Consider the following 27496-nt stretch of genomic DNA (forward strand, 5'->3'; position numbering starts at 1 on the left):
TTAGTTTTTAGACTTTAATTTGTCTGTTTTCAAAGAGTAATAGCGTAAAATACCTTCTAGCCAACAATAAAAACAAGTTGACAATAGGACAAGAGGAAGAATATTCAACAAAGTATTAAAACGCCTAATTGTCTCATTGTATTTCCTGGTTTCACATCCCACAATATATTTAGAACCTCTTCTTTCTGGGTTGCCCTCTCACGGACGTATGTGAGCAGTGACGCTTACAGTTTGAAATGGACGTTTCTCTTTTTGTACTTGAAGGCAGCACGAAGGAGCCTGATGAAACTGACTGCTCATTCAGAAGAAGAGTTTTCTGAAGGAGTCTCTGTCACTGTGTGGTGTCGCTTTGTCTTGAAAATCCACCTCATTGGCTCTTACTGATATCACGTATTGACAAAAAATACATCTTTAACCTCAGAGGAAACTACAGACATAGCAAATATCAGCCAACTGTGAGCTTTTGTTTATGTGATCACTGCAGGTCTCAGTACAGGGGAGGAATTCATTTTCATTGAAAGCCACACCTGTTGCTGCAAGAGATGAGGACTTGTATGAGAAAGCTGTGTCCTGCAACAAGCTTTGAGCATCATCATCACTACCATCAGACATCAGAGAGAAGCAGTTGCAGCCAGAGGTTAGTGTGATGTGTGAGCTGTAATCCAGTGTGGCCCTAAAAGCATGTTATGAACTTTAAATTGGGGCTTGATAGGAAAGAGGTTCCAACCTGCTGAGGTGGAATATCACAAAAAAGGGATTTGTTTTAACGTAGTGCAGCCCAGCTTCCTGAGATCAAAACAGAGAGAGAGAGAAGATGTGATGCCCCTTAGTCTGAAAATCAAGCCACAATGATGATGAAGTTTCCGTGAATGTGGGTTTGTATGTATCTCTTTGTGTTTCAGATGCAGCATGAAGCCAGAAACAAAACTGAAACTAAAGGAGGAGACAACATACATTTTGATACAATATCATCTGCAGGGCTTTTGTTTTATATGAAATCTCCCAGTTGATATACTTGAGTCTACCCTAGTAAATAAATCATTGGTTTAACAATAACCTCAAGATTATTATGCATCAAAAGAAGCACTTGTAGTGCTGAGAACCACTTTAGTGTTAAAGTAATGCTTTTGAAACAGTGACAAACCAGAACATGTTGTTTCATAAATATTGTGCTAGTTGTTTGCTTTATTTATAACATGTAGCATTTAACAAACATGCTTGAATGGGTATTCAGAGGATAAACATGATAGTAATAAAGGCTGAGAAAAAAACCAATAGACAAAACAATACAAAATAATTTGTTCTATACTAAATAAATAAATTAATAAACAAAGTCAGATTTGATAAATACAATATGATACAGATAGTTACAACATGGTCGTCACAGTAGAAGTGTCTCATTTCAACATATAATCGGAGCACATCTAATATGTAACAGTCCCCTCCCTCTGTCTGCTGTGTGGCTCAGTTCAACTGAATCACCACACAGGGTGAGCTTGTCATCATCCATGACATTTGGATCGGTTGGCCCCGTTTCATTGAAGGTGATTCCTCTGACTTTCTGAATGACTGTCACAAATACCTAAATATGTTTTAACACAGCAAGAAGAAACATTATTTGGAACAATCAACAATATATCTCATCAGTAGATGTATCAAAAGCACAGCCTCAGCCCCACAGAGGGTGTAAAGTATTTTTTTTAATAATTTTACAGCTTGCAACGTTAATGTTTTGGTTCACTCTCACTTCTCTCATGAGAGTTACTACCTGAGCCAAGGAGACGATAGTTTGTTTGCTTCTCTGATTGTGGGATTTGTTCACAAAACTTTGAATCAATGCCCAATACATTCTGAAGTGGCAAGGCCTAAAGGCGGAAAATATGCTACTCCGACTCCGTTACGCGCGGGGGGACGGACGGATCCGACAGACTCTTTTTCATTTATGGTTCTCCAAAGGCTGTGGGTGCTGAAAACAATTCACCGCCAGAACAGTAGGTGGCGTAATAGAAGCCGACCTTAGAGAAACATTTATATGTAGAAGTTGATTGTTTATTTACCTTCTTCTAATTCAACAGCTTGAAGCTACACGGAGGCAGCTTGCTCCCCTCCAGCTTCCACACACAGTCAGCAGGGACTCCTGAGAAACAGTGTCATGATAGCCGTGGAATTAAAGTCGTGACAGCAGGTTTTTGCGCTGTTACCAACGCAGGTAGCATGGTGGCTAGCACGCTAGCGCCGTTATGACAGGGCGTTATAACCGTATGTGACCGTATACACATGCCGTTATTGCTCTAACCAGCCACCGTCAGCCGGACAACTCCGCTGGCTTAACACACTTGTCACAGTAATCGTAGAATGGTAGAATGGTAGAATCTTAGTTGTGTTTGGGTATTGTGATATTGGGAATGAAATGATTGAGGTCCGGAAAAGTGAGATACCGGAAATGATGTTGCACATTCTGCTGTAGATCTGGATAAGCGATCGAAAAAAGCTATTTTATTTTCAATTTCACTAATAAACATGGCGACATATGGCATTAGCCTCAGTGGAGGTGCAGCAAATGCTGTCCTAGCACTCTTTTAGTTTCCCAGAGCAACAGGTGAATGGTTTTCCCCAAGTTCTTATAAATTAACTTTATCCTACAGAACCAGCTCCAAACAGCAAACTGACAAATGTCAAGTTTGTGACGTAGTGAAGCTTTAGGGACAAAAGAGTCCTTCTGTAAAAAAAAAAATCTCTAAAAAAAAATCCTACATTTGCAACATCAACAAAACCAACTAAATTAATACTAATGTTACTCCATATATCTGATAGAAATAAGTACTCTAGTGTCATTTTTAGAAACATGAAACTTGAGGTTGCTCTTGGTTGTTTCATGTGTTTTTGATGGAAAGATAACAGATATTATTTCCGCTTTGAAAATGAGCGGCCAATCACATTGCTCTCACCTTGTTCCCTCCCACTTGACATGATTACATGAAGGAAATCTTCCTGCAGTTCATAAGCATCTAAATCAACGACTGTCTGAAGAGGTTTCATTAAAATGCTGATCTTATTCCAACTGCTGCTGCTGCTCGGAGCGACGCGTAAGTCAATCTCTACATTTTATTTGGAATACGCGGGATGTATTAATTGTTGTTCTTGCATAAATTCAGCACATTTATTGGTCTGTCATTATCAATAATCGTTGCTCTATGTTATTACATTTTTAGGAAGTGCATTCGATCAGATCTTTCAGACAAAGACTGTTGATGTCGGACATGAAGTGAAGTTGACGTGCAGACGCCAGAAGACGGATTTCACAGCCATGTTATTTTGGATCCGGTTTGTTTCTGGAAACTTGCCTGAATTCTTGGGAGGAACATATTACTATGATCACACTGGTGTTAATAAGACTCCTCACTTTACAGTCAAACAAGAGCCTGGAAGCTTTGTTCTGTACATTAATAAAGCAGAGCCGAGTGATGCTGGAGTTTACTACTGCATGGAACAACTTAACCTTGACATGAAATTATTGATTGGAACATTTCTGAAAATTACAGGTAAATAGAAAAGACAAACATTTCACATCTTCTAAAAAAACAATAACTTTGCCATTACCAAACAGAACTTATTAGAAATTTGATCTTGTCTCTATATTGTCTTAATAAAGAGAATAAATATTTTCTCAATTTACTTCAATATATATAAGTAAATGTATTTAATAATCATTTCTGTGTTTATATTTCTCAGGACCAGAACCTGATATAACTGCCGTCATTCAAGCCCGTCCATCTGACCCGGTCGGTTCAGGAGACTCTGTGACTCTGCAGTGTTCCGTCCTGTCCGGCTCTGACAACCACAAATGTCCAACATATGACAAGCTGTACTGGTTCAGAGCTAATGAAGCTCATCCCAGTTTAGTTTATGTTCATGACAGTAGTGGTGATGAATGCAACAGGAGCCTTGAAGCTCACTCACCCCACAGATGTGTCTTCAATTTCTGTAAGAGTTTTAGTTCCTCTGATTTTGGGACTTATTACTGCGCTGTGGTCACATGTGGAGAGATTTTATTTGGACGTGGAATAAAACTGGAGAATGAAGGTAACTGTTTTTATTGTTAAAATATCACATTTGTGTGTTCAATTTAGAATCAATAGAATAAGTTACTGTCATGTATCACAAATTTGCCACATTTGTTCCTTTTGAATTTAAACATTATTTAAAATCCTATTTAACTTTGCTTATTTAATTATTGTGTTTCAGTGGTCAACATGTTGAATGAACAGAAGGCCAATACAGTTCTGTGTCTGTTAAGTGCTACATTGGCGATAAGTCTGATTGTTGTTGTCGTCCTTTTCAAGAAGAAAACGTGTGATTGTTGCAAAGGTGATCAAATATTCCCATATTTTACTTATTTAAAAGTATTTGGCAAAAGATAAATCCACAGAATTTAAATGTCTTCTTTGTGTAAATCGACCTGGAGCATCTTTATCTTTTATCACACAGCTGGAGTTTCTTTACAAACAGAGGCTGCAGCAGTCGGTGGTAATCTGCCAAGTCAGCAGGTAAGATACATGATGAAAAGACAGAAACAATAATAATGGAGCCCAACCTATTTATTGATTCATATTTGATCATGTCACCGACACATCGGTATCTCTGTTTGTTGCTGGACAGTCTGTCTGTGTCAGTCCGACATGGTTCAAATTATCAAATGATCAAAATGATCTGGTGCCGAATTTGACCTGCAGTTTGACCTCGTTGTCGACCACTGCTGTCGTTTATCTGAGGACGTAGAAGAAGACGTGTTCAACTTGTTCCACATACTGAAGGCTCCCTGCCACAAAATCTTTTTAATATTAAGCATATCACATGTCCAAGTAGCACAAAACTCAGCATTGCACTTCTGTGGGCATTTTACAAAACACACGCCAAAAGTGAAGTTAATTAGATGGACGGCTTGGGAGATATATGTTCTGAATCATGTGTAGTTGTATTTTTTTTTTTTATCTATTGTTACCAATTTACACATACACAAAAAGGAAAATCTTTCAAAAATATATTTTATATTAAATTAGCACCAGACCCCTAAAATCCATATCGCTGAGGATGGTTAGTAAAGCATTGGTTTCTTTTCATATGTTAATGTCAAGACATTCTGGTTTTTTTCCAACATGCTTCCCCAGATTCACAAGGACTCACTGGTTTATTCTACAGCAACCTTCAGCAGGAGGAAGGCTGGCAAAACAACTGGGAGAGGAAATGTAAAACCTGCAGATGAAGAAACGGTCTACTCTGATGTCAGAGCTTATGCAATAGATTAACAATCCAAACTGTCGACTTTCTTATTAAAAAGGTATTATCATTCTGCTTGTTGCTCCCTCACTGCTAAACACTCAACTAAATCACCACTGTTTCTCTGCTCTTGCTCCTGAATGGTGGAACGAGCTCCCCATCGACATCAGGACAGCAGAAAGTTTACACATCTTCCACCACAAACTAAAACACATCTCTTCCGACCTTGAATAAACAAAACTAAAACTTCCCTCTAGCACTTTGTAGTTTGGCTTTCTTGAAGAAAATGTTACTTTATGGATTCTTGTTCTGGATTCGTACCCTCATGGTTGATGCACTTATTGTAATTTGAGCTAGATGAAATGAAATGTAATGTAACTATGTATGTAAAAATTTCTCAAAATTGTTCATTTTTCAGGGTCAATCGTGCTTCTACTCAAACTGGCTTTTTGAAAGATTCAAACTTTCACTCTGTCTCTTAAGCAACTTTAATCTATAAATAAAATGTATATTTGTGTTTATTGTTTAAATCTTAATTCATGAATTGCACTGTCGAAAAACTAAATCTATAAAAACATTTGACATTAAAACTAAGAATATTTTATCAAAAAACTAAAAATTTTCATATAATGTGAAATTAGTTTTTAACTTTAATTTGTCTATTTTTAAATAGTTATAGAGAAAACTACCTGCATGGGGCATGACGTTCAGAAATTGAGATTGAATATCTTGTTTCTTTGAAAACAGTCAAAACTATGACAATATTTTTTACTGATCAAACATCAAATTATAATTCATATTGTTCCATTTTATCGCTTATTAGAATTTTACAAACAATTGAAATCTGTTACCAATAACCATGAATCTGTTTGTGCTGTATACATTTTTTAAACCGTGTCAGACAAAACTGTAGTACCAGCAGAAATTGAGGGGGCAGCGTAGCCAACAGTAAGAACAAGATGACAAAAGGACAAGAAGAAGAATTTTCAACAATATATTAAAGTGTCTACTTGTCTTGATGTATTTCCTGGTTTCACAACCCACAACATGTTTAGAATGAGTCCAGAACCTCTTCCCTCTGGGTTTCCCTCTCATGGACGTATGTGAGCAGTGACATCAGTTACAGTTTGAAATGGACGTTTCTTTTTTTGTAATTGAAGGCAGCATGAAGGAGCCTCATGAAACTGACTCCTCATTCAGAAGAAGAGTTTGTGAAGGAGTCTCTTGTTGCTGCTGTGTGGTGTCGCTTTGTCTTGAAAATCCACCTCATTTGCTCTTACTGATATGACCTATTGACAAAAAATACATGTTTGGCCTCAGAGGAAACAACAGACATAGCAAATATCAACCAAGTGTGAACTTTTGTTTGTAGGATCACTGCAGTGCTCAGTCCAGTGGAGATACTCACTAGACAAACATGGTGCTGCAAGAGGTGAGGACTTGTATGAGAAAGCTGTGTCCTGCAACAAGTTTTGAGCATCATCATCACTACCATCAGACACCAGAGAGAAGCAGTTGCAGCCAGAGGTTAGTGTGATGTGTGAGCTGTAATTAAGTGTGGCCCTAAAAGCATGTTGTAACCTTTAAAATGGGCCCTGGTAGGAAAGAGGTTCCAATCTGCTGAGGTGGTGTATTAAAAGAAAGATTTGTTTAAATGTACTGCAGCCCAGCTTCCTGAGAGAGAGAGAGAGAGAATGTGATGCCCCTTAGTCTGAAAATCAAGCCACAATGATGATGAAGTTTCAGTGAATGTGGGTTTGTGTGCATCTCTTTGTGTTTTAGATGCAGCATGAAGCCAAAGACCAAACTGAATCTAAAGGAGGAGACAAAATACATTTTGATACAATATCAGCTGCAGGGCTTTTGTTTTATATGAAATCTCCCAGTTGATACACTTGAGTCCACCCTTGTAAATAAATCATTTGTTTAACAATAACCTCAAGAATAGTATGCATCAAAAGCAGCACTTGTAGTGTTGAGAACAACTTTAGTGTCAAAGTAATGCTTTTGAAATATTGAAAACCCAGAACATGTTGTTTCATAAATATTGTGATAGTTGTTTGTTTTATTAATAACATGTAGCATTTAACAAACATGCTTGAATGGGTATTCAGTGTATAAACATGATAGTAATAAAGGCTGAGAAGACAAACAATAGACAAAACAATACAAAATAATAAGTTCTAAAATAAATAAATAAATGAATAAACAAAGTTAAATATGATAAATACAATATGATACAGATAGTTACAACATGGTCGTCACAGTAGAAGTGTCTCATTACAACATATAATCGGAGCACATCTAAGATGTAACAGTCCCCTCCCACTGTCTGCTGTGTGGCTCAGTTCAACTGAATCACCACACAGGGGGAGCTTGTCATCATCCATGACATTTGGATCGGTTGCCCCCGTTTCATTGACAGTGAGTCCTCTGACTTCTGACTTTACACAGCAAGAAAGAAAAACATACAATATATGTAACAATCAACAATATGTCTCATCAGTAGATGTATCAAAAGCACAGCCTCAGCCCCACAGAGGGTGTGAAGTCTGATATTGTTTTAATTTTACGGCTTGAAGCTTTAATGTTTTGGTTCACTCTCACTTCTCTCATTAGAGTTACTACCTGCACCAAGGAGACGTTAGTTTATTTTTTTCTCTGGTTGTAGAATTTGTTCACGAACTTTTGAACCAATTTCCAATACATTTTTTATAATAGACATTTGCCTTTATATTTACAGATATATAAGCACCTATAGATTTCTTGGTTTCAAGACTCAAGCTTCTTTGTTGAGTCATGAGGTAAAGATAGTGTTTCTCTATTAACCAGAAATTATTCAACTGATTTGCAGCTGAAAGTCTCTGCTCTAGAAACCCACCAACAAACTCTCTGATGGAAAGATGATAGATATTATTTCCACTGTGGTCGTACATTTAAAAGCCAATCAGATTGCTCAGATTTGTATCCTCCCATTTAATATGATGCTTTCACATGAATCACTGTATCGTGCGTTTCAGAACTCATATGTGGAATAACCAGAAAATGTTGAACATATTATATCTCCTGCTGATGCTCGGATTTGGACGTAAGTACTTGTAGAAAGGTTGGATTTACTCTAATTTCAAGGTAGACTTATTTTTTGTAGTAATTTAAAATCTGGCTTGTATACACATATATTTATATATCTGCTCTGTTTACTGTGATTTCAGGAGGCGCAGACAAGCTGAGCTTTGAAACAAAGACTGTTCGTATTAGAGATAATTTTGACCTGTCGTGTATCAGGAGGTTTGAAGGAACCATGTGGTGGTTCAGGGTTTTTCCTGGAATGTTACCTGAAGTTTTAGGGAAAACAAGTGGATTTGTGACTGTTGATCCTCGTATTACAGTAAAAAAAGAGCCGGGAACATTTGTTCTGCATATCGCAGGAGCAAAGCAAAGCGATACTGCAGTTTACTTTTGTATGAAAAGACACTCAGAAAACTTGACATTTTTAAAAGGAACAGATCTGAGAGTTCAAGGTAATTACAGCCCAGAGAAATTATAATAAATCTGGTTTTTTTTTGTTTTTTTTTATGTTTACATTTTTGTTCTGTTTTTCTTATTTACCAGGGGCTGATGATATGGCTTCAGTTCCTACATCTCGGGCTCCTCCTGAACCCTCTGTGTATCTGCAGTGCTCAGTCCTCTCTGACACTGTGAACAAGAAATGTCCTGAAGAAAAGTGTCTGAGCTGTTTCAAAGATGGATCACGTAGTTTGAATTATACTCGCGGGGACGGTGTTGATGAATATGAAGAGAATCCTGAGAATCTCTCAACAGAGAAATGCAGCTTCTTGAACAACATCAGCTCCTCTGAGGCCAGGACTTATTTCTGTGCTTTGGCCACATGTGGAGCGAGAGCTTCTGGAAATGGATCAAAACTCAACACTGAAGGTAATCGCATCATATTTCTTTGTGATTGGGACATGAGAATATAAGGTTGTGATTTTGTATCCATAATTTGACATTGTAACAGCTCATCACAGCTGATGAAATACTGTTAATTAAACTTCTTCAATTTGTAATTTTAATATTGCCCTTTTTCATTATGTCAGCAGTTAAAACTTGGAATTTGCAGAAGGACAAGGTTGTTATTTTCCTGTTATTTGCTGCTTTCGCTATTTGCCTGGTTATTATCGCCATTCTCATTTATTCAATCAGGAAAAACAGCAAAACGTCTGATGGTCAGTCACGGCATTCGTGCATTGATTCATTGATATTTTTTTTTAAAAAAGGTTATTTTTCACTAACATTCTGGTACTTTTTTTTTTTTTTTCTATAATATAGCTTTAGTTGCTTTGCAAACAAATGCAACAGCCACTGGATATCTGGAAGGTCAGCAGGTAAGGTACATACAGTAAAGTAGAGGTTTAGTAGTTTTTTTCCATCTCACATTTTTCTCTGTTTCCCCAGACGGACGAGGACACGTTGGTTTATTCTACAGTAAGCTTCAAACCCAAGGCAAGGAATTCAAAAACAGCAGAAGAAGAGAGCGTCTACTCTGATGTCAGATTCCTTGAGTTGGATTAATTATCTAAACACTACATTTGCCAGTTGATGCTCATGTTGTGTGGAAACACACACCTAGTTTCACCCTTGAGTTTAAAAGAAAGTGAATCATGATACAAGGTAACTGGTGTTTATCTTTGCTGTTGGAATCAAATATCTGTAGACATTCACTTCATGATTTTTCATCAAAGTTGTGAACCCTGTCTTTTTGTACATGTACAGTATTGCTTATTATTATTTTCAATATATTTATATTAATTTTTATTCTGTCAACTTCTTCCATGACTCACATCTGTGAGTAACGCAGTGACAGGAAGTGGTGCATGTGTAGATGTGTTGCTTCCTTCTTGCTAGACAAGACATAAATGACCAAAGCACATCTATTAAAATAACAACCCAGAAAGTAATCATGCTATTTCACTATTCTTTTTCTATATTTACTAAACCTGCTGATATGTTGACACACTTACTGTCATCAATACACATAAATAAAAGAAAACCACATCAGTTGTTGTTGGTGTTTACTGACCACATCCCTCTTAATATTAAATTTAGAGGGATGTCAACCCACAAAACAAAAATTCTTAACATGGTAAACATTACGCCTGTTCAACATAAGAATTGCATGTTGGCACGTAAAGCACATGTGTGTGCTGTTACTTTTGGTCATGACTCATAGAATATTCCAGTGATGTTCTCTTCGTCATGTTGAGCTCAGCAGATCGAATTGAGAACGATTTAAATGAGTCAAAGTTACATTGAGGCGTCAGAGTATTGATTCTGAGAGATGACTTCTCTAACAGAGACCAACTCTGGTCCCTCCAAGCATCAAACTTTATTGGATTATTCATCAACTGGTTAATTAATTCACATTTAATATAATATAAAGAGCATAGAATTTTCTCTTTAATGAAAATAAAAGTTCCATAAATTATTCGTATTTTATCCGGATTTTGAGAAGTTATTCACAATAAATTAGACAAGGGATATTATTAAGATAAGTGCTCTCAATTACCAAAACGTGACTGCAAAAACCATTTAATCAATCAATTCATACACACATCATTTGTTATTGTACATGATTTAATCCATCATCATTCTCAATGAGTTGCATCAACATTATTGTCTGACAGTGTTTCTGATGCTTGAGTAAGTACAGTCCTCTGGTGAATTCCTGTTATTCCATCTTGTAGCTTTTCTTGAGTTGAAACCAAGTGCAGCGTAGTTCATCGCCGCTGCGTCACCATCCTGCAAACGATATGATTCAAAGTTATAAGTAAGACCTGTAATACAACAACCGAGTTATCGTTTTACATGAGACAATATATGGTGTCCAGCCTGATACAAAGGATCAAGAGAGTGGCTGGAAAAAACAGAATATGGCCACTGTGAACTCAGCAACCTTCTAGCAGATCCAGAGAACTATAGATCCAAATAGGTGCTAAACAGTAGATAGTGGTGGTGGTCCTGAGGGTCAGCTTCCAAGAAGCGGTTCGCTCTCCTTCTTATTCATCATGCAAACTTCATTAAAAGCAGAAGTGACGGTGATAGAAGTTATTGAGACTTTGAGCTGGGGTCTCTTTCAACCATTGGAGACCGTTCTAAGCAAGCAAAGTAATGAAGTTTGATTCTGATCTCAACTTTTCTGCTCGGTTCCAAAAAAAAAGATGTAAATTCCATATTGCCCTGGAAGGTTTGTTACTGTTATTTATTTCAGTTCACATAGGTCAGGAAACACTGTTCTTACAGAATGATGTTCATAGACAGTCGAAAAAGCTTTGAAGGAAACATAAAACAGTGGATGTTTAACTTGGGGTAATTTAATAAGGAAACGTGGTGAATTTACTTTATTCTTTATTTCTAACAGAATATCTGATCTTTTAGTATGTTATTAACTTGTAATGACTACAGCTTACATATTGTTTTTCCTATAGGCTCTTACAACACTTAGCTAAGGTTTAGGTCAGGATGTGGTCTGGTTTGACACAGAGGAAGTCCTTAAATATTTACATTTAATCAAGATCAAAACACAAACCTTAACCAAAATCATTTCAATGCCGACTGTGGTTAAAAACATTTCCTTTCTACGTCCGCTGTTAACCATTAAGTCTCAACATGCATTCGATATTTAGATTTTATTTACCGCATCATTTGGTTGATCCTCAGCTGATCCATCAGGATGGGAGGCCGTCGCTGCTCCTGCTTATGAAGGCAAGATAATAATGAAGTGTCTCGACAACTCATTTTACATGTTATACAATGTTAATGCCAGTAGATGTCCCTCTGGCAACAGCATCTCAGACTCAATCGCCCCCCTGGTGGCTGGCTGCGGTATAGGACGTATACAGCTCCTCCTTGTTTGTGGATGTGACATGGACCAAACAAAAACGAATGTACTCGTCAGTGTCCGAGCCTCTGTGTCAGTTGCCCCTGTGTCAGTTGCCTTAGACAGTAAATACGTTTTTAAAACCTTTTTGCGCATTCGAACGCTGCTCACTCGCAGATGGCGGCTAGCAACTCCTGCATAAACGTGAAGCTATTCATGTTAAAACCATGACATAACATATCTTAATTATTACATCGCAACCTGTTACAGAAACTGGCATTAAAAGAACAATAATGGCCCCGGTTTACTTAACAATCCATGTGCACATAATGAACCTACCTTTGCAATGTTCGCAAACAGTCTTTTTCTTTCTGAAGAGAATTAGAGCAACAATCGCAATCATGCAGCAGAGCATCAGTGTCCCAAGCGCAATGACCAATGGAAGTTGTTCTTGTCCTGGAATGAGACAGAATCCCAGAGACATTTCATTTCACTGAGTTTACTCTTTCTATCTCTCTCTCGTTCTGCTTCTCCAGAACTGCAGTGTTGTTAATTTTACTACTGACTGGTGCTGCTATGATTGATAAACCTTGATAACACACTATTTTCATTACAAAAACCATACTGATATTTTTCTCGCCAGTCGATCGAGGCCGATGGCCGACAAAGCAGAGCCTGGTTCTGGTACTTTTGGCCCCAATAATAGTTACTTTTTATAATAATTATTATATTCAATTAGGGCCTCAACGAAACAAATAGTACCTGAGGAAATTGTGAGAAAAACGCACACACACACACACACACACACACACACACACTCACACACATAAACACAAGCAAATAACAAACAAAGAAGTTAGTTGAAGCAAACTGAAGCCAAATTCCACCCAAAATAGGATTGATTCCATTATGATCCTCACTGAGCCTGTAAACTGTGTAAACTAATCCAATAGTTCCCAACACTGAGCAGTCAAGGCAAGTGTTTGAATCATCAAGGAAAGTTCCTGTAGCCGTACAGAGAAGAAGAACCTTCTCTTTTCCATCATCAACACAGTGCTCAGAAACCAACGGAACAATTAGGAAATATGGTTGGATCTTGATTTCAATAAAACTTTACAACATACTCATCTCCACTTTGGTTCCTCCACCAAACAGGATCTCTCCACATGTGACCACAGCGCAGTAGTAAGTCCCAGCATCTGATGAGTCGTGTAAAGTTTTGGACAGACTGTAGATGCAGCTTTTCTCCTCCTGTCCATCTCTCCTGCTGCTCTGAGTGTAAATGAAGCTGGGATGGGAGCGTCCTGATCCGGCTCTGAACCAGTGCACACTGTGTTCACCTGGACACTGGACCAGGTTTTCTTTGTTCGTGGAGAGAAGTGAACACTGGAGAGTCGTCGAGTTTCCCGGCTGGACTGACGCAGTCTCCGGACTTTGTTTGACGTAGATGTGTTTCTGCTGATTTTTATGATCTGTGTGAATCACAAGAAGAAAACGAAAATGAAAAAACTTCAATTTAGTACATCATAGCAAACAAAGACACTAAAATGAACTTACTTTACCTTTCACAGCCAAAATTGTGCCATTAACAAAAGTTATTATATATGGCTCTCCTGCTTGACAGAAGTATGTTGCTTCATCCTCTTTGCTTATATTTCTTATGGTAAGAATATACAGATAATCCACTTTCCTGACTGTGAATCTCGGGTCGTCAAATTGTCCTTGAAGCTTTATATCTGCAGAAGCTCCTTTAGCAAGTGTTTGGACCATGTATCCAAATTTCAGCTTGTACCAGAAAAACAACCAGGCTTCTGTCCCAGAAACAGAACATGTTACATTGATGTTATCACCGAGGTTAGCCACAATCAAAGGGATCTGCTGAGGAACCTCTGCAGTCTGATGTAGAGCTAAAGAACAGAGAAACAGTGAGAGTTATACGACAGGACAAAAACAAACACTTCAAAAAACAACAAATAATTATCACAGGCTCATGTGTTTTTACCATATTTCCACCACATCAGTGGATAGAAACTATATTTACATACTTACATAATGTGGTTAGGAGAATCAGAACAGACAGTCCTTCAATCATTGTTGTATATTGGCCTGTGTTTGCGTAACTGATGTCGTCCCACTCAAATGGAAGATTTAGTCACAGTGGAAATCATAGTGATTGGCTGATATAGTAAATCCACTTCCTGTAAAATGTATGTTCTTCTTTTCCACTTAGAGTTTAGCCAATGACACTTTCTCTCTCTTTAATGTGTGTGTGTGTGTGTGTGTGTGTATACATATACGTATATAAATACCCACACATATGTATGTTTCAACAACTTAAACATGACTCTACCACTGAATTATATAAATGATTATATATACTATCATATATAAGTATACAATAATACTTTAGAAAAAACATATTTAAGGTGTATCTTTTTTGTCATGATTTGTTTGTGTTGCAAAGCACATGGTCATGATTTGAATTCATTTTTGAAATAAACTGTAGATAGACAGTTTATGACATTTATGTTATTCATTTTATATTATCAACAATTAGAACATGTAACTGTTAATGAATAACATTCATTTCTAAATATATATTCATGCAAAATTAAGCTCAACACATTTACAGTAACATATTCATTTCACTTTACAATTATGTTTAAACAATTCTTTCCAGGGCTCACGCATGTCGAGCTGCTTAGGTAAAGTGCTACTTAATAATATTTTTTAGATAGAGTTCTTGTATCAGCGTTATTTCAGGTTATTTGATAACCCTGTTTTTATAAAACTATATTTACCACATCTTTTTATGATTTCTATTTTCTCATAAAATTTTGCTTCCATACATTTGATGCACTAGTAAAATATTATAATATGATCATTTTTCCACCACTGCTGGGTAAGGGTTAGGGTAAGGGGTAATTAAGGGCTTATAGGGTTTATCTTGTGTCATTTATCCAATGACACGTAGCAAAATCCCTCTCTGCTAATTCAGAAAGTCTTCAGTCGGTGAAACAGGATCCATCAACAGTAAAAAACAACATTCAGCTGTTCAAAGAGAAGAATGTAAATCTCTGCCACGTTCCTGTTAACTGTGCAGTGATATGAAACTTCTCTAAATTACAAAAAAAATAATTCATTGGATTCAACCAGGTCTATGAAAAGCATTTGATGTGTTTTCCTCGCGTAAGATTTTAGCTGTAGCATTTACGATCAGACTCCTCTGCTGAAGAAGAGTCAAGTTCCCAAGCAGGGGCCTCTCTGAGGTGAGAAGTGTCGACGGACAGGTTAAGAACCAGGCCACCACAACTGCTCAGATTACGCTGTTTGAAATCTACTCACCATCACAAGAAGTTTCGACCTCTTCTTGATGTCAGTCGATGGTTTTACATCAGTCTAGACTCACAGAGCTTCACTGTTAACAAACAATCTTCCTGTCACACTGAAGACATCAGGGGAGAACTCAGATGTCAGGTCAAATGTTGTCTAAACTGAAACGTTCTTCACACAGGACAGAAAGTCAAGACTTAATGTTGAGATTGAAATGAAATAGAATGAACTGTGAGACTCCTTCCTCCTCACACCTATAAAGATCATTATGTAGCCAACGTTGTGCATTGATGATAAAAGCACAACGTGTACATGTCTGTTGCTGGGCCTTACCACTTAAAAGCAGATGTGTCTTCTCATCTCGGCACTAAGACATAAGTAGGACACTAAACAGTACATGTAAAGCTGGCCTGGACTATCACATTTCAATCTAGCTTTTCTCTGAAAATGCAAATTTCAATAACCGCTGAGGTAAAATGATGATGATCAAATAATCTGTAACAATGAATTGGGTAAAAAAGTAAGATCACAGTGTTAACTCTAAATTCTCTCTGCAATTTTAAATTGTCTTAAAGGGACAGCGAGGTATCTCCAACCATCTCTTTGGGTGTCGTGGGATTGGTTCATCCTTTGTGCTGCAGCCTCCCATAGGAAATCAAATTATCCTTAAATTATTAATACATTTAATTATTATTTTACTTTATTTCCCAATTCAGTAAATAAATGTAAGTCTGTATGTATTAGTATGGACACCTGACCTGAGCCCATCAGGACCCATCTGGACACACTAGTTCAGGCCGGATTCAGACACAAATTTAGAAATGATATTTAGGTTAATGTTGGGGGGGTCTCACATATACTACTATACTCATTCATATATATCATTCTGTGTAATATTCACTGTCAGCTTGTTCCTCACACATGGTTATTTGCATTCTCATGTTCTACTAATTTCTCCTACATGTGCCATTATTCTGTTTCAAATATAATATCTCTGTGCAAGAGAGTTCAGTGTTCGGTGTATGATCGTGAATAAGAGAGAGCATGATTGTGCATGTAAGAGAGTATGCTAGTGTTTTTGTCAGAGTATAGTGGTGCATGTCTGAGATTATGATATTAGGTGTAAGAGCAATTATGAATTATCTCTCTTGGAAGTGTGTGGGAGAGAGAATGATGGTACATGTGAGAGAGTATAGTTTTGTGTGTGTGTGTGTGTGTTTTAGAGAGCGAGAGTATACTGGTGTGTGAGACCAAGTATTAACTATCTCTCAAGGGGCCTCTCATACTTTCCCTTTCACACACACATGCATGTCGTGATAAACAATGCTAAATGGAAAATTGTGGTTGTGTGAGGTGTGAATCTTTGTAGCGACTTTCCTTCAGCTGATATTTTTATAATAGCCGATTGTCGGAATACAAACGCTTCTACCAAGAAGTTGGTTTTAAGTGACTATTCCTTACAAGCACACATCCGGGAGAGCAGACCTCAAAACAGACCAGTGTTGCTAAATTTAGAGGCTTCTTGTACCTAGTTACGTATCCTGTTGATGCATGCGATGACCAATTCTGAGTAAACATGCTCGGTGGTCTGTCGGAGCAGAGCAGTAGCCAACCACAGCCTACATCACAGCTCAGCTACTGCAGAAGATTTAGTTTTTTCACAGGCACTGATGTGCAAATACCACAGTGCTGTGATACAAACAATTGACAAGACTTTTGTTAGTTTAACGAGAAGTTGGAAATAAAATTCATAAAGCATGTACTTTTATGTGTTCACAATGTTACATTATGTCATTATGTATAATAAGCCTCACAGGGCTCATTTGTTTCATTGCTACTCTCTGTGCTGTAGATTGAACTGTGCTTCTCTCTTGATTTAAAGGCATTACCCAATTCATTGGTACAGATTATTTGATCATCATCATCTTACATCAATGCTTTTTGAAATTTGTATTTTCAGAAAAAGCCAGAATGAAATGTGATAGTCCAGGCCAGCTGTACATGTACTGTTTAGTGTCCTACTTATGTCTTAGTGCCGAGATGAGAAGACACATCTGCTTTTAAGTGGTAAGGCCCAGCAACAGACATGTATACGTTGTGCTTTTATCATCAAAGCAAAACGTTGGTTACATAATGAGCTTTATAGGTGTGAGGAGGAAGGAGTCTCACAGTTCATTCTATTTCATTTCAATCTCAACATTTAGCCTATGTTGTCTAACATGTGATCTGCCATCTGAGTTGTCCCCAGACGTCATCAGTGTGACAGGAAGATTGTTTGTTAACAGTGAAGCTCTGTGAGTCTAGACTGATGTAAAACCATTGACTGACATCAAGAAGAGGTTGAAACACCTTGATCACCCCCTGGTGGCCAGTTGCAGCATGGGCCATAAATGCAGCCTCCCTTATGTTAGTGTATTGGAAATAGTTAAATCAAATATTCTCAGAATTTTAAGTAGTTTTTTTTAGACTGATGTTTCTCCAAGACACTTTTTTTTCTTGTAGTATTTCAATCAATTGAACCATGAATTAAAAAACGACTGTGGCAGAGGCCCACTCTGTCTACAAAATACTATTTGATGGGAAATTAATTGTAATTATGATTTCCGCAAAAATGTTTTTGAAACAATTTTGAAATACAGTATTTCAGGCTATGATGGGTTGAAAACACATTGGCTTATCTCTCAGTGCAAGAGAAGAATATACATTTTACAGGAAGTGGATTTACTATATCAGCCAATCACTATGATTCCCACTGTGACTGAATCTTCCATTTGAGTGGGACGACACCAGTTACGCAAACACAGGCCAATATACAACAATGATTGAAGGACTGTCTGTTCTGATTCTCCTAACCACATTATGTAAGTATGTAAATATAGTTTCTATCCACTGATATGGTGGAAATATTGTAAAAACACATGAGCCTGTGATAATTAATTGTTTTTTTTTTTTAAGTGTTTGTTTTTGTCCTGTCGTATAACTCTCACTGTTCCTCTGTTCTTTAGCTCTACATCAGACTGCAGAGGTTCCTCAGCAGATCCCTTTGATTGTGGCTAACCTCGGTGATAACATCAATGTAACATGTTCTGTTTCTGGGACAGAAGCCTGGTTGTTTTTGTGGTATAAGCTGAAATTTGGATACATGGTCCAAACACTTGCAAAAGGAGCTTCTGAATATATAAAGCTTCAAGGACAATTTGACGACCCGAGATTCATAGTCAGGAAAGATGATGATATGTATATTCTTATCATAAGAAATATAAGCAAATAGGATGAAGCAACATACTTCTGTCAAGCAGGAGAGCCAAATATAATTACTTTTATTAATGGCACAGTTTTGGCTGTGAAAGGTAAGTAAGTTCATTTTAGTGTCTTTGTTTGCTATGATGTACTAAATTGAAGTTTTTTCATTTTCCTTTTCTTCTTGTGATTCACACAGATCATAAAAATCAGCAGAAACACATCTATGTCAAACATAGTCCGGAGACTGCGTCAGTCCAGCCGGAAAACCCGACGACTCTCCAGTGTTCACTTCTCTCCACGAACAAAGAAAACCTGGTCCATTGTCCAGGTGAACACAGTGTGCACTGGTTCAGAGCCGGATCAGGAAGCTCCCATCCCAGCTTCATTTACACTCAGAGCAGCAGGAGAGATGGACAAGAGGAGAAGAGCTGCGTCTACAGTCTGTCCAAAACTATACACAACTCCTCAGATGCTGGGACTTACTACTGCGCTGGTCACATGTGGAGAGATCCTGTTTGGTGGGGGAACCAAAGTGGAGATGAGTATGTTGTAAAGTTTTAATGAAATCAAGATCCATCCATATTTCCTAATTGTTCTAGTTTCTAAGCACTGTGTTGATGATGGAAAAGAGAAGGTTCTTCTTCTCTGTACGGCTACAGGAACTTTCCTTGATGATTCATACACTTGCTTTGACTGCTCAGTGTTGGGATCTATTGGATTAGTTTACACAGTTTACAGGCTCAGTGAGGATCATAATGAAATCAATCCTGGGTGAAATTTGGCTTCAGTTTGCTTCAACTAACTAACTTCTCCTCTCAATTTCCTGTGGTACTATTTGTTTCGTTGAGGCCCTAATTCAATTTAATTATGTGTACAGGGACAAATCACAACACACATTATCTCAAAGCACTTTACATGGGCAAACACCTAAGATCCAATATTCGAGAGAAATCCAACATTTCCGAAAAACCTATCTCTGCGTTGTCGACCATCTGCCTCAATCGACTGGGGAGAAAAATATCAGACTGGTTGTTGTTATGAAAATAGTGTGTTATCAAGGTTTATCAATCATAGCAGCACCAGTCAGTAGTAAAAATAACAACCCTGCAGCTCTGGATAAGCAGAACGAAAGAGAGATAGAAAGAGTAAACTGGGATTCTGTCTCATTCCAGGACAAGAACAACTTCCATTGGTCATTGTGCTTGGGACACTGATGCTCTCCTGCATCTTCGTGATGGTTGCTCTATTTCTCCTCAGATAGAAAAAGACTGTTTGCGAAAACATTGCAAAGGTAGGTTTATTATGTGCACATGGATTGTTAAGTAAGTTTCCCAAACTTTAGGTAAGTGGTGTAAGAGCCTAAAAGCACTAAAATGTTTAAGCTGTAGTCATTACAAGTTAATATATACTGCAAGATCAGATTTTCTGTTAGAAGTAAAGAATAAAGTCGCTTCACCACATTTCCTTAATAAACATCCACCACTATCTACTGTTTAGCAACTATTTGGATCTATAGCTCTCTGGATCTCCTGGAAGGTGTCTGAGTTCCTAGTGGCCATATTCTGTGTTTTCAGCCACTCTCTTGATCCTTTGTATCAGGCTGGACACCATATATTGTCTCATGTAAAATGTTAACTTGGTTGTTGTATTACAGGTCTTACTTATAACTTTGAATCATATTGTTTGCAGGATGGTGACGCAGCGGCGATGAACTACGCTGCACTTTGTTTCAACTCAAGAAAAGCTACAAGAGGGAATAACAGGAATTCACCAGAGGACTGTACTTACTCAAGCATCAGAAACACTGTCAGACAAAAATTTTGATGCAACTCAATGAGAAGATGATGATGGATTAAATCAAGTATAATAACAAATGATGTGTATATGAATTGATTGATTAAATGATTTTTGCAGTCACGTCTTGGTAATTGAATCGTTTAGTTGACGTTTGTGAGAGCACTAATCTTATCGATATTATCCCTTGTCTAATTTATGATGAGTAACTTATCAAAATTCAGACTTTTATTTTCATTAAAGAGAAAATTCATGTTCTATTCTCTTTATATTATATTAAATGCAAATAAATTAACTTTGTGATGAATAATGAAATAAAGTTTGATGCTTGGAGGGACCAGAGTTGGTCTCTGTTAGAGACGTCATTCTCAAAATAATGTGCTCGGCTCCTAAGAATCAATACTCTGACGCCTCAATGTAACTTTGACTCATTTAAATCGTCCTCAATTTGATCTGCTGAGCTCAACATGAGGAAGAGAACATGTTAAGGTCAAAGATTCACTAGGTTGAACTGACATCACTGGAATCTTGGTTAGTAAACATCAGCAACAACTGATTTGTTTTCTTTTATTTATGTGTATCGATGGAGTGTGTCAACATATCAGCAGGTTTAGTCAGTAATATAAAAAATAGAAGAAAGAAAAGTGAAATAGCATGATTACTTTCTGAGTTGTTATTTTAATAGATGTGCTTTGGTCATTTATGTCTTGTCTATCAAGAAGAAAGCAACACACCTACACACGCACAACTTCCTGTCACTGTGTTACTCACAGATGTGAGTCACGGAAGAAGTTGACAAAAAATACATATAAATATGTTGTAAATTATCATAAGCAATACTGTACATGTACAAAAAGACAGGGTTCACAACTTTGATGAAAAATCTATCATGAAGTGAATGTTTACAGTTATTTGATTCCATAAGCAAAGATAAACACCAGTTACCTTGTATCATGTTTCACTTTCTTTTAAACTCAAGGGTGAAACTAGGTGTGTGTTTCCACACAACATGAGCATCAACTGGCAAATGCAGTGTTTAGATAGTTAATCCGACTCAAGGAATCTGACATCAGAGCAGACGCTCTCTTCTTCTGCTGTTTTTGGATCCCTTGCCTTGGGTTTGAAGCTTACTGTAGAATAAACCAACAAGTCCTCGTCCGTCTGGGGAAACATTACAGACAAATGTGAGATGACAGATGTTAGCAGCGGGAAAAAACTACTAAACCTCTACTTTACTGTATCTACCTTACCTGTTGACCTTCCAGATATACAGTGGCTGTTGCATTTGTTTGCAAAGAAACTGAAGCTATATTATAAATTTAAAAAAATAACACAATGTTAGTTAGAAGCAACCTTTGTCAAAAACGGTTTCAATAAATCAATGCACGAATGCTGTGACTGACCGTCAGACGTTTTGCTGTTTGTCCTGATTGAATAAATGAGAATGGCGATAATAACCAGGCAAAAACCCAAAGCAGCAAATAACAAGAAAATAACGACCTTGTCCTTCTGCAAATTCCAAGTTTTAACTGCTGACATAAATGAAAAAAGGCAAACATTAAAATATCATGCTGTGATGAGCTGTTAAAATGTTAAATTATGGATACCAAATCACAACCTTATATTCTCATGTCCCAATCACAAAGACATATGATGCGATTACCTTCAGTGTTGAGTTTTGATCCGTTTCCAGAAGCTGTCGCTCCACATGTGGCCAAAGCACAGAAATAAGTCGCAGCCTCAGAGGAGCTGATGTTGTTCAAGAAGCTACATTTCTCTATTGAGAGATTCTCAGGATTCTCTTCATATTCATCAACACCGTCCCCTCGAGTATAATTCAAACTACGTGATCCATCTTTGAAACAGCTCAGACACTTTTCTTCAGGACATTTCTTGTTCACAGTGTCAGAGAGGACTGAGCACTGCAGATACACAGAGGGTTCGGGAGGAGCAGGAGATGTAGGAGCTGAAGTCATATCATCAGCTCCTTGTTAATAAGAAAAAAAGAAAAAATATTTAAACATAAATAAAAACACCAACAATCAGATTTATTATGATTTCTTTGGGCTGTAATTACCTTGAACTCTCAGGTCTGTTCCTCTTAAAAATGTCAAGTTTTCTGAGTGTCTTTTCATACAATAGTAAACTGCTGTATCGCTTTGCTTTGCTCCTGCGATATGCAGAACAAATGTTCTCCACTCTTTTGTTACTGTAATACGAGGATCAACAGTCATAAATCCACTTGTTTTCCCTAAAACTTCAGGTAACATTCCAGGAACAACCCTTATCCACCACATGGTTCCTTCAAACCTTCTGATACACGACAGGTCAAAATTATCTCCAATATGAACATACTTTGTTTCAAAGCTCAGCTCGTCTGCGCCTCCTGAAAACACAGTGAACAGAGCAGATATATAAATATATATATATATATATACAAGCACTATTTTAAATTACTTCCAAATGAGGAAAGTACTTTGTGATTAGAGTAAATCCAACTTTTCTACAAGTACTTACGTCCAAATCCGAGCATCAGCAGGAAATACAATATGTTCAACATATTCTTGTTATTCCACATGTGAGTTCTGAAAAGCACGATACAGTGATTCAGCTGAAAGCAATCATATTAAGTGGGAGGAAACGAGTCTGAGCAATCTGATTGGCTTTTAAATGTACGACCACAGTGGAAATAATATCAATCATCTTTCCATCAGAGAGTTTGTTGGTGGGTTTCTAGAGCAGTAACCTTCAGCTGTAAATCAGTTAAACAATCTCTGCTATAGAAACACTATCTTTTACCTGATGACTCAACAAACAGCTTTGTTCATCAGTTCATTTCATAGAAGTTTGATACCAAGAAATCTATAGGTGGTTATATATCTGTAAATCTAAAGGCAAATGTCTCTTGTAAAAACTATATATATATAGTACATGTTGTAATGAGACACGTCTACTCTGTGATGACCATGTTGTTACTATCTGTAACATTTTTAATTTATTAATTCATTTTATTTATTTATTTTAGAACTAATTATTTTGTGTTATTATTATTCTCAGCCTTTATTACTACCATATTTATCCTCTCAATACCCATTCAAGCATGTTTGTTAAATGCTACATGTTATAAATAAAGCAAACAACTAGCACAATATTTATGAAACAACATGTTCTGGTTTGTCAATGTTTCAAAAGCATTACTTTGACACTAAAGTTGTTCTCAATACTACAAGTGCTGCTTTTGATGCATAATAATCTTGAGGTTACTGTTAATCCAATGATTTAGTTACTAGGGTAGACTCAAGTGTATCAACTGGGAGATTTCATATAAAACAAAAGCCCTGCAGATGATATTGTATCAAAATGTATGTTGTCTCCTCCTTTAGTTTCAGTTTTGTTTTTGGCTTCATGCTGCATCTGAAACACAAAGAGATGCACATAAACCCACATTCACGGAAACTTCAGCATCAATGTGGCTTGATTTTCAGACTAAGGGGCATCACATCTTCTCTCTCTCTCTGTTTGATCTCAGGAAGCTGGGCTGCACTACATTTAAAATACTTTCTTTTTTTTATATTCCCCCTCAGCAGGTTGGAACCTCTTTCCTATCAAGGCCCACTTTTAAAGTTCATAACATGCTTTTAGGGCCACACTTGATTACAGCGCACACATCAACCTAACCTCTGGCTGCAACTGCTTCTCTCTGGTGTCTGATGGTAGTGATGATGATGCTCAAAGCCTGTTGCAGGACACAGCTTTCTCATACAAGGTCTCATCTCTTGCAGCACCATGTTTGGCTTGTAAAAAAATGTCATTCCTCCCCTGTACTGAGCACTGCAGTGATCCTACAAACAAAAGTTGACAGTTGGCTGATATTTGCTATGTCTGTTGTTTCCTCTGAAGCCAATTTTGCATTTTTTGTCAATATGTCAGATCAGTAAGAGCCAATGAGGTGGATTTTCAAGACAAAGCGACACCACACAGCAGCAACAAGAGACTCCTTCACAAACTCTTCTTCTGAATGAGGATTCAGTTTCATGAGGCTCCTTCGTGCTGCCTTCAAGTACAAAAAGAGAAAGGTCCATGAGAGGGAAACCCAGAGTGAAGAGCTTCTAGCCTCATTATTGTGGGATGTTTTTAAGTGCATTTTATCCATTAAGATTTAAACAATAAAAACAAACAACGATTTTATTCATAGATTTAATTTGCAAATGAGAAAGTGTGAAAGTTTGATTATTTTCAAAAGCCAGTTTGAGTAGAAACACGATTGACCTTGAAAAGTGAAAGATGATGAGAAATTGTAAACACTCAGCTCTGTCGGCTGTCACCAGAAGCAATTGCAAATGTGTTTTTATACAAATATAATTTAATACGATCCAAATATTGTTATTAACATCAGATGTGACACTTTATGTGAATGACTGTTCTTTTGACAATGTTCAAGCCATGAATGATAATAGCTATTTTATCATAAATCATATCGCATATGCTCTGACATCAGAGTAGACCGTTTCTTTATCTGCAGGTTTTACATTTCCTCTCCCAGTTGTTTTGCCAGCCTTCCTCCTGCAGAAGGTCGGTGCAGAATAAACCAATGAGTCCTCGTGTCTCTGAGGAAAAGTGGAAGAAAACAAAATGTCTTCACATTAACATATGAAAAGAAACCAATGCTCTACTAACCATCCTGACTGATATAGATATTAGGGGGCTGATGCTAATGTTATATATTATAAAATATATTTTTAAAGATATTTCTTAATGTATGTGTGTGTAAATTGGTAACAACGATAACAGACAAATACATAGAAGTTAAATAAATAAAAAAATGTAGAACATTTATTTTGCATTCCGTCCATCTAATCAACTTCACAATTGGCATGTGTTCTGTTAAATGCCCATAGAAGTGCAGTGCTGAGTTTTGTGCTACTTGGACATGTGATATGCTCAATATTAAAAAGACTTAGTGGCAGTGAGCCTTCAGTGTGTGGAACAAGTTGAACACGTCTTCTTCTACATCCTCAGATAAACGACAGCAGTGGTCGACAACGAGGTCAAACTGCAGGTCAAACTCGGCACCAGATCATTTTGATCATTTGATCATTTGAACCATGTCGGACTGACACAGACAAACTGTCCAGCAACAAATGCAGATGCCGATGTGTCGGTAACAGGCTCATATATGAATCAATAAATAGGTTGGGCTCCATTATTAATGTTTCTGTCTTTTCATCATGTACCTTACCTGCTGACTTGGCAGATTACCACCGACTGCTGCAGCCTCTGTTTGTAAAGAAACTCCATCTGTGTGATAAAAGATAAAAGATGCTGCATGTCAATTTACACAAATGATTAATGTTAATTCTGTGTATTTATCTTTTGCTTAATACTTTTGATAATGTAAAATATATGAATATTTGATCACCTTTGCAACAATCACACATTTTCTTCTTGAACAAGACAACAACAACAATCAGGCTTATTGCCAATGCAGCACTTAACAGACACAGAACTGTATTGGCCTTCTGTTCATTCCAGACGTTGACCACTGAAACACAATAATTAAATTACCTAAGTTAATTAGGATTTGAAAAAATATTAAAATTTGTGACACATGATAGTAATTTATTCTATTGATTCCAAATTAAACACACAAATGTGATATTTTAACAATAAAAAACATTTACCTTCATTTTCCAGTTTTATTCCTCGTCCAAATAAAATCTCTCCACATGTGACCACAGCGCAGTAATAAGTCCCAAAATCAGAGGAACTAAAACTCTTACAGAAATTGAAGACACATCTGTGGGTCGGGTGAGCTTCAAGGCTCCTGTTGCATTCATCACCACTACTGCCATGAACATAAACTAAACTGGGATGAGATTCATCAGCTCTGAACCAGTACAGCTTGTCATATGTTGGACATGTTCGGTTGTCAGAGCCGGACAGGACGGAACACTGCAGAGTCACAGAGTCTCCTGAACCAACCGGGTCAGATGGACGGACTTGAATGACGGCAGTTATATCAGGTTCTGGTCCTGGGAAATACAAACACAAAAACTAACAAGCTCTAATGAAAAGAAAAAAAGTTGAATACATTTACTCATACGATTGATATAAATTGAGAAGATATTTGTTCTCTTTATAAAGTCAAAATAGAAAAAAGATTAATTTGCTTGTAAGTTGTGTTTGGTGTTTGCAAAGTTATTGAATTTTCAAAAAGATGTGAAATGTTTGTGTTTTTTTATTTACCTTTAATTTTCAGAAATGTTCCACTCAATAGATTCACTTCAAGTGTTTTGTGTTCCATGCAGTAGTAACCTCCAGCATCACTCGGCTCTGCTTTGTTAATGTATAGAACAAAGCTTCCAGGCTCTTGTTTGACTGTAAAGTGAGGAGTCTCATTAACACCATCATCATCAAAGGAATGTGTTCCTCCCAAGAATTCAGGCAAGTTTCCAGAAACAAGCCGGATCCAAAAAAGTTTGGCTCCGAAATCCGTCTTCTGGCGGCGGCACGTAAACTTCAATTCATCTCCGACAGCAGCAGTCTTTGTCTCAAAGATCTGATTGAATGTGCTTCCTAAACATTTAATAAATTGAGCAACGATTATTGATAATGACAGACTAATAAATGTGCTGTGTTGACGCAAGAAGAACAAATAAAACATCCATTGTATTCCAAATAAAATGTAGAGATTGACTTACGCGTCGCTCCGAGCAGCAGCAGCAGTTGGAATAAGATCAGCATTTTAATGAATCCTCTTCAGACAGTCGTTGATTTAGATGCTTATGAACTGCAGGAAGATTTCCTTCATGTAATCATATCAAGTGGGAGGGAACAACGTGAGAGCAATGTGATTGGCCTCTCATTTTCACAGCAGAAATAATATCTGTTATCTTTCCATCTAAAACACATGAAGCAACCAACAGAAACCTCGAGTTTCATGTTTGTAAAAATGACACTAGAGTAACACAA

The 27496-nt window shown here is 37.2% G+C and overlaps 5 protein-coding genes and 1 pseudogene across 9 annotated transcripts; 3 read left to right on the top strand and 3 right to left on the bottom strand.

Moving 5' to 3' along the window:
• The first annotated feature begins 2768 nt into the window (after nucleotides 1-2768).
• Nucleotides 2769-5707, top strand: LOC133959018 (uncharacterized). Its single transcript, XM_062394080.1, has 6 exons — nucleotides 2769-3086; nucleotides 3213-3542; nucleotides 3733-4083; nucleotides 4246-4368; nucleotides 4489-4547; nucleotides 5169-5707. Exons 1-6 carry the CDS (start codon nucleotides 3044-3046, stop codon nucleotides 5304-5306), a joined length of 1044 nt encoding a protein of 347 aa, XP_062250064.1. The 5' UTR covers nucleotides 2769-3043; the 3' UTR covers nucleotides 5307-5707.
• Nucleotides 5708-8285: 2578 nt separating this feature from the next.
• LOC133958424 (uncharacterized) lies at nucleotides 8286-10332 on the top strand. Of its 2 annotated transcripts, none has more exons than XM_062393193.1 (6): nucleotides 8286-8365; nucleotides 8490-8798; nucleotides 8890-9213; nucleotides 9375-9503; nucleotides 9607-9662; nucleotides 9733-10332. In XM_062393193.1, exons 1-6 carry the CDS (start codon nucleotides 8305-8307, stop codon nucleotides 9847-9849), a joined length of 996 nt encoding a protein of 331 aa, XP_062249177.1. In that variant the 5' UTR covers nucleotides 8286-8304; the 3' UTR covers nucleotides 9850-10332. The 2 variants fall into 2 exon arrangements, with proteins under 2 accessions (XP_062249177.1, XP_062249178.1); XM_062393194.1 differs by having other exon boundaries at nucleotides 9378-9503.
• A 551-nt stretch (nucleotides 10333-10883) lies between these two features.
• Nucleotides 10884-14281, bottom strand: LOC133958845 (uncharacterized). 3 transcript variants are annotated; one of them, XM_062393848.1, is made up of 6 exons: nucleotides 14204-14281; nucleotides 13717-14061; nucleotides 13279-13626; nucleotides 12494-12610; nucleotides 11972-12027; nucleotides 10884-11076 (listed from the first exon to the last, which is right to left on the bottom strand). In XM_062393848.1, the coding sequence occupies exons 1-6, from the start codon at nucleotides 14244-14246 to the stop codon at nucleotides 10948-10950; spliced, it is 1038 nt and encodes a 345-aa protein (XP_062249832.1). In that variant the 5' UTR covers nucleotides 14247-14281; the 3' UTR covers nucleotides 10884-10947. The 3 variants fall into 3 exon arrangements, with proteins under 3 accessions (XP_062249832.1, XP_062249831.1, XP_062249833.1); XM_062393847.1 differs by having other exon boundaries at nucleotides 11972-12030; XM_062393849.1 differs by lacking the exon at nucleotides 11972-12027 and having other exon boundaries at nucleotides 11005-11076.
• A 3993-nt stretch (nucleotides 14282-18274) lies between these two features.
• LOC133958983 (uncharacterized) lies at nucleotides 18275-20704 on the top strand (annotated as a pseudogene).
• Nucleotides 20705-21182: 478 nt separating this feature from the next.
• LOC133958369 (uncharacterized) lies at nucleotides 21183-23456 on the bottom strand. Of its 2 annotated transcripts, none has more exons than XM_062393117.1 (6): nucleotides 23042-23456; nucleotides 22602-22910; nucleotides 22188-22511; nucleotides 21928-22056; nucleotides 21775-21830; nucleotides 21183-21685 (listed from the first exon to the last, which is right to left on the bottom strand). In XM_062393117.1, the coding sequence occupies exons 1-6, from the start codon at nucleotides 23100-23102 to the stop codon at nucleotides 21569-21571; spliced, it is 996 nt and encodes a 331-aa protein (XP_062249101.1). In that variant the 5' UTR covers nucleotides 23103-23456; the 3' UTR covers nucleotides 21183-21568. The 2 variants fall into 2 exon arrangements, with proteins under 2 accessions (XP_062249101.1, XP_062249102.1); XM_062393118.1 differs by having other exon boundaries at nucleotides 21928-22053; nucleotides 23042-23445.
• A 1278-nt stretch (nucleotides 23457-24734) lies between these two features.
• LOC133958651 (uncharacterized) lies at nucleotides 24735-27298 on the bottom strand. The gene is made up of 6 exons (XM_062393556.1): nucleotides 27226-27298; nucleotides 26771-27100; nucleotides 26206-26556; nucleotides 25944-26066; nucleotides 25764-25822; nucleotides 24735-25131 (listed from the first exon to the last, which is right to left on the bottom strand). The coding sequence occupies exons 1-6, from the start codon at nucleotides 27266-27268 to the stop codon at nucleotides 24997-24999; spliced, it is 1041 nt and encodes a 346-aa protein (XP_062249540.1). The 5' UTR covers nucleotides 27269-27298; the 3' UTR covers nucleotides 24735-24996.
• Nucleotides 27299-27496: the final 198 nt, after the last annotated feature.

Source organism: Platichthys flesus, chromosome 8 (genome assembly GCF_949316205.1).
Source record: "Platichthys flesus chromosome 8, fPlaFle2.1, whole genome shotgun sequence".
Classification (NCBI taxonomy): Eukaryota; Metazoa; Chordata; class Actinopteri; order Pleuronectiformes; family Pleuronectidae; genus Platichthys; species Platichthys flesus.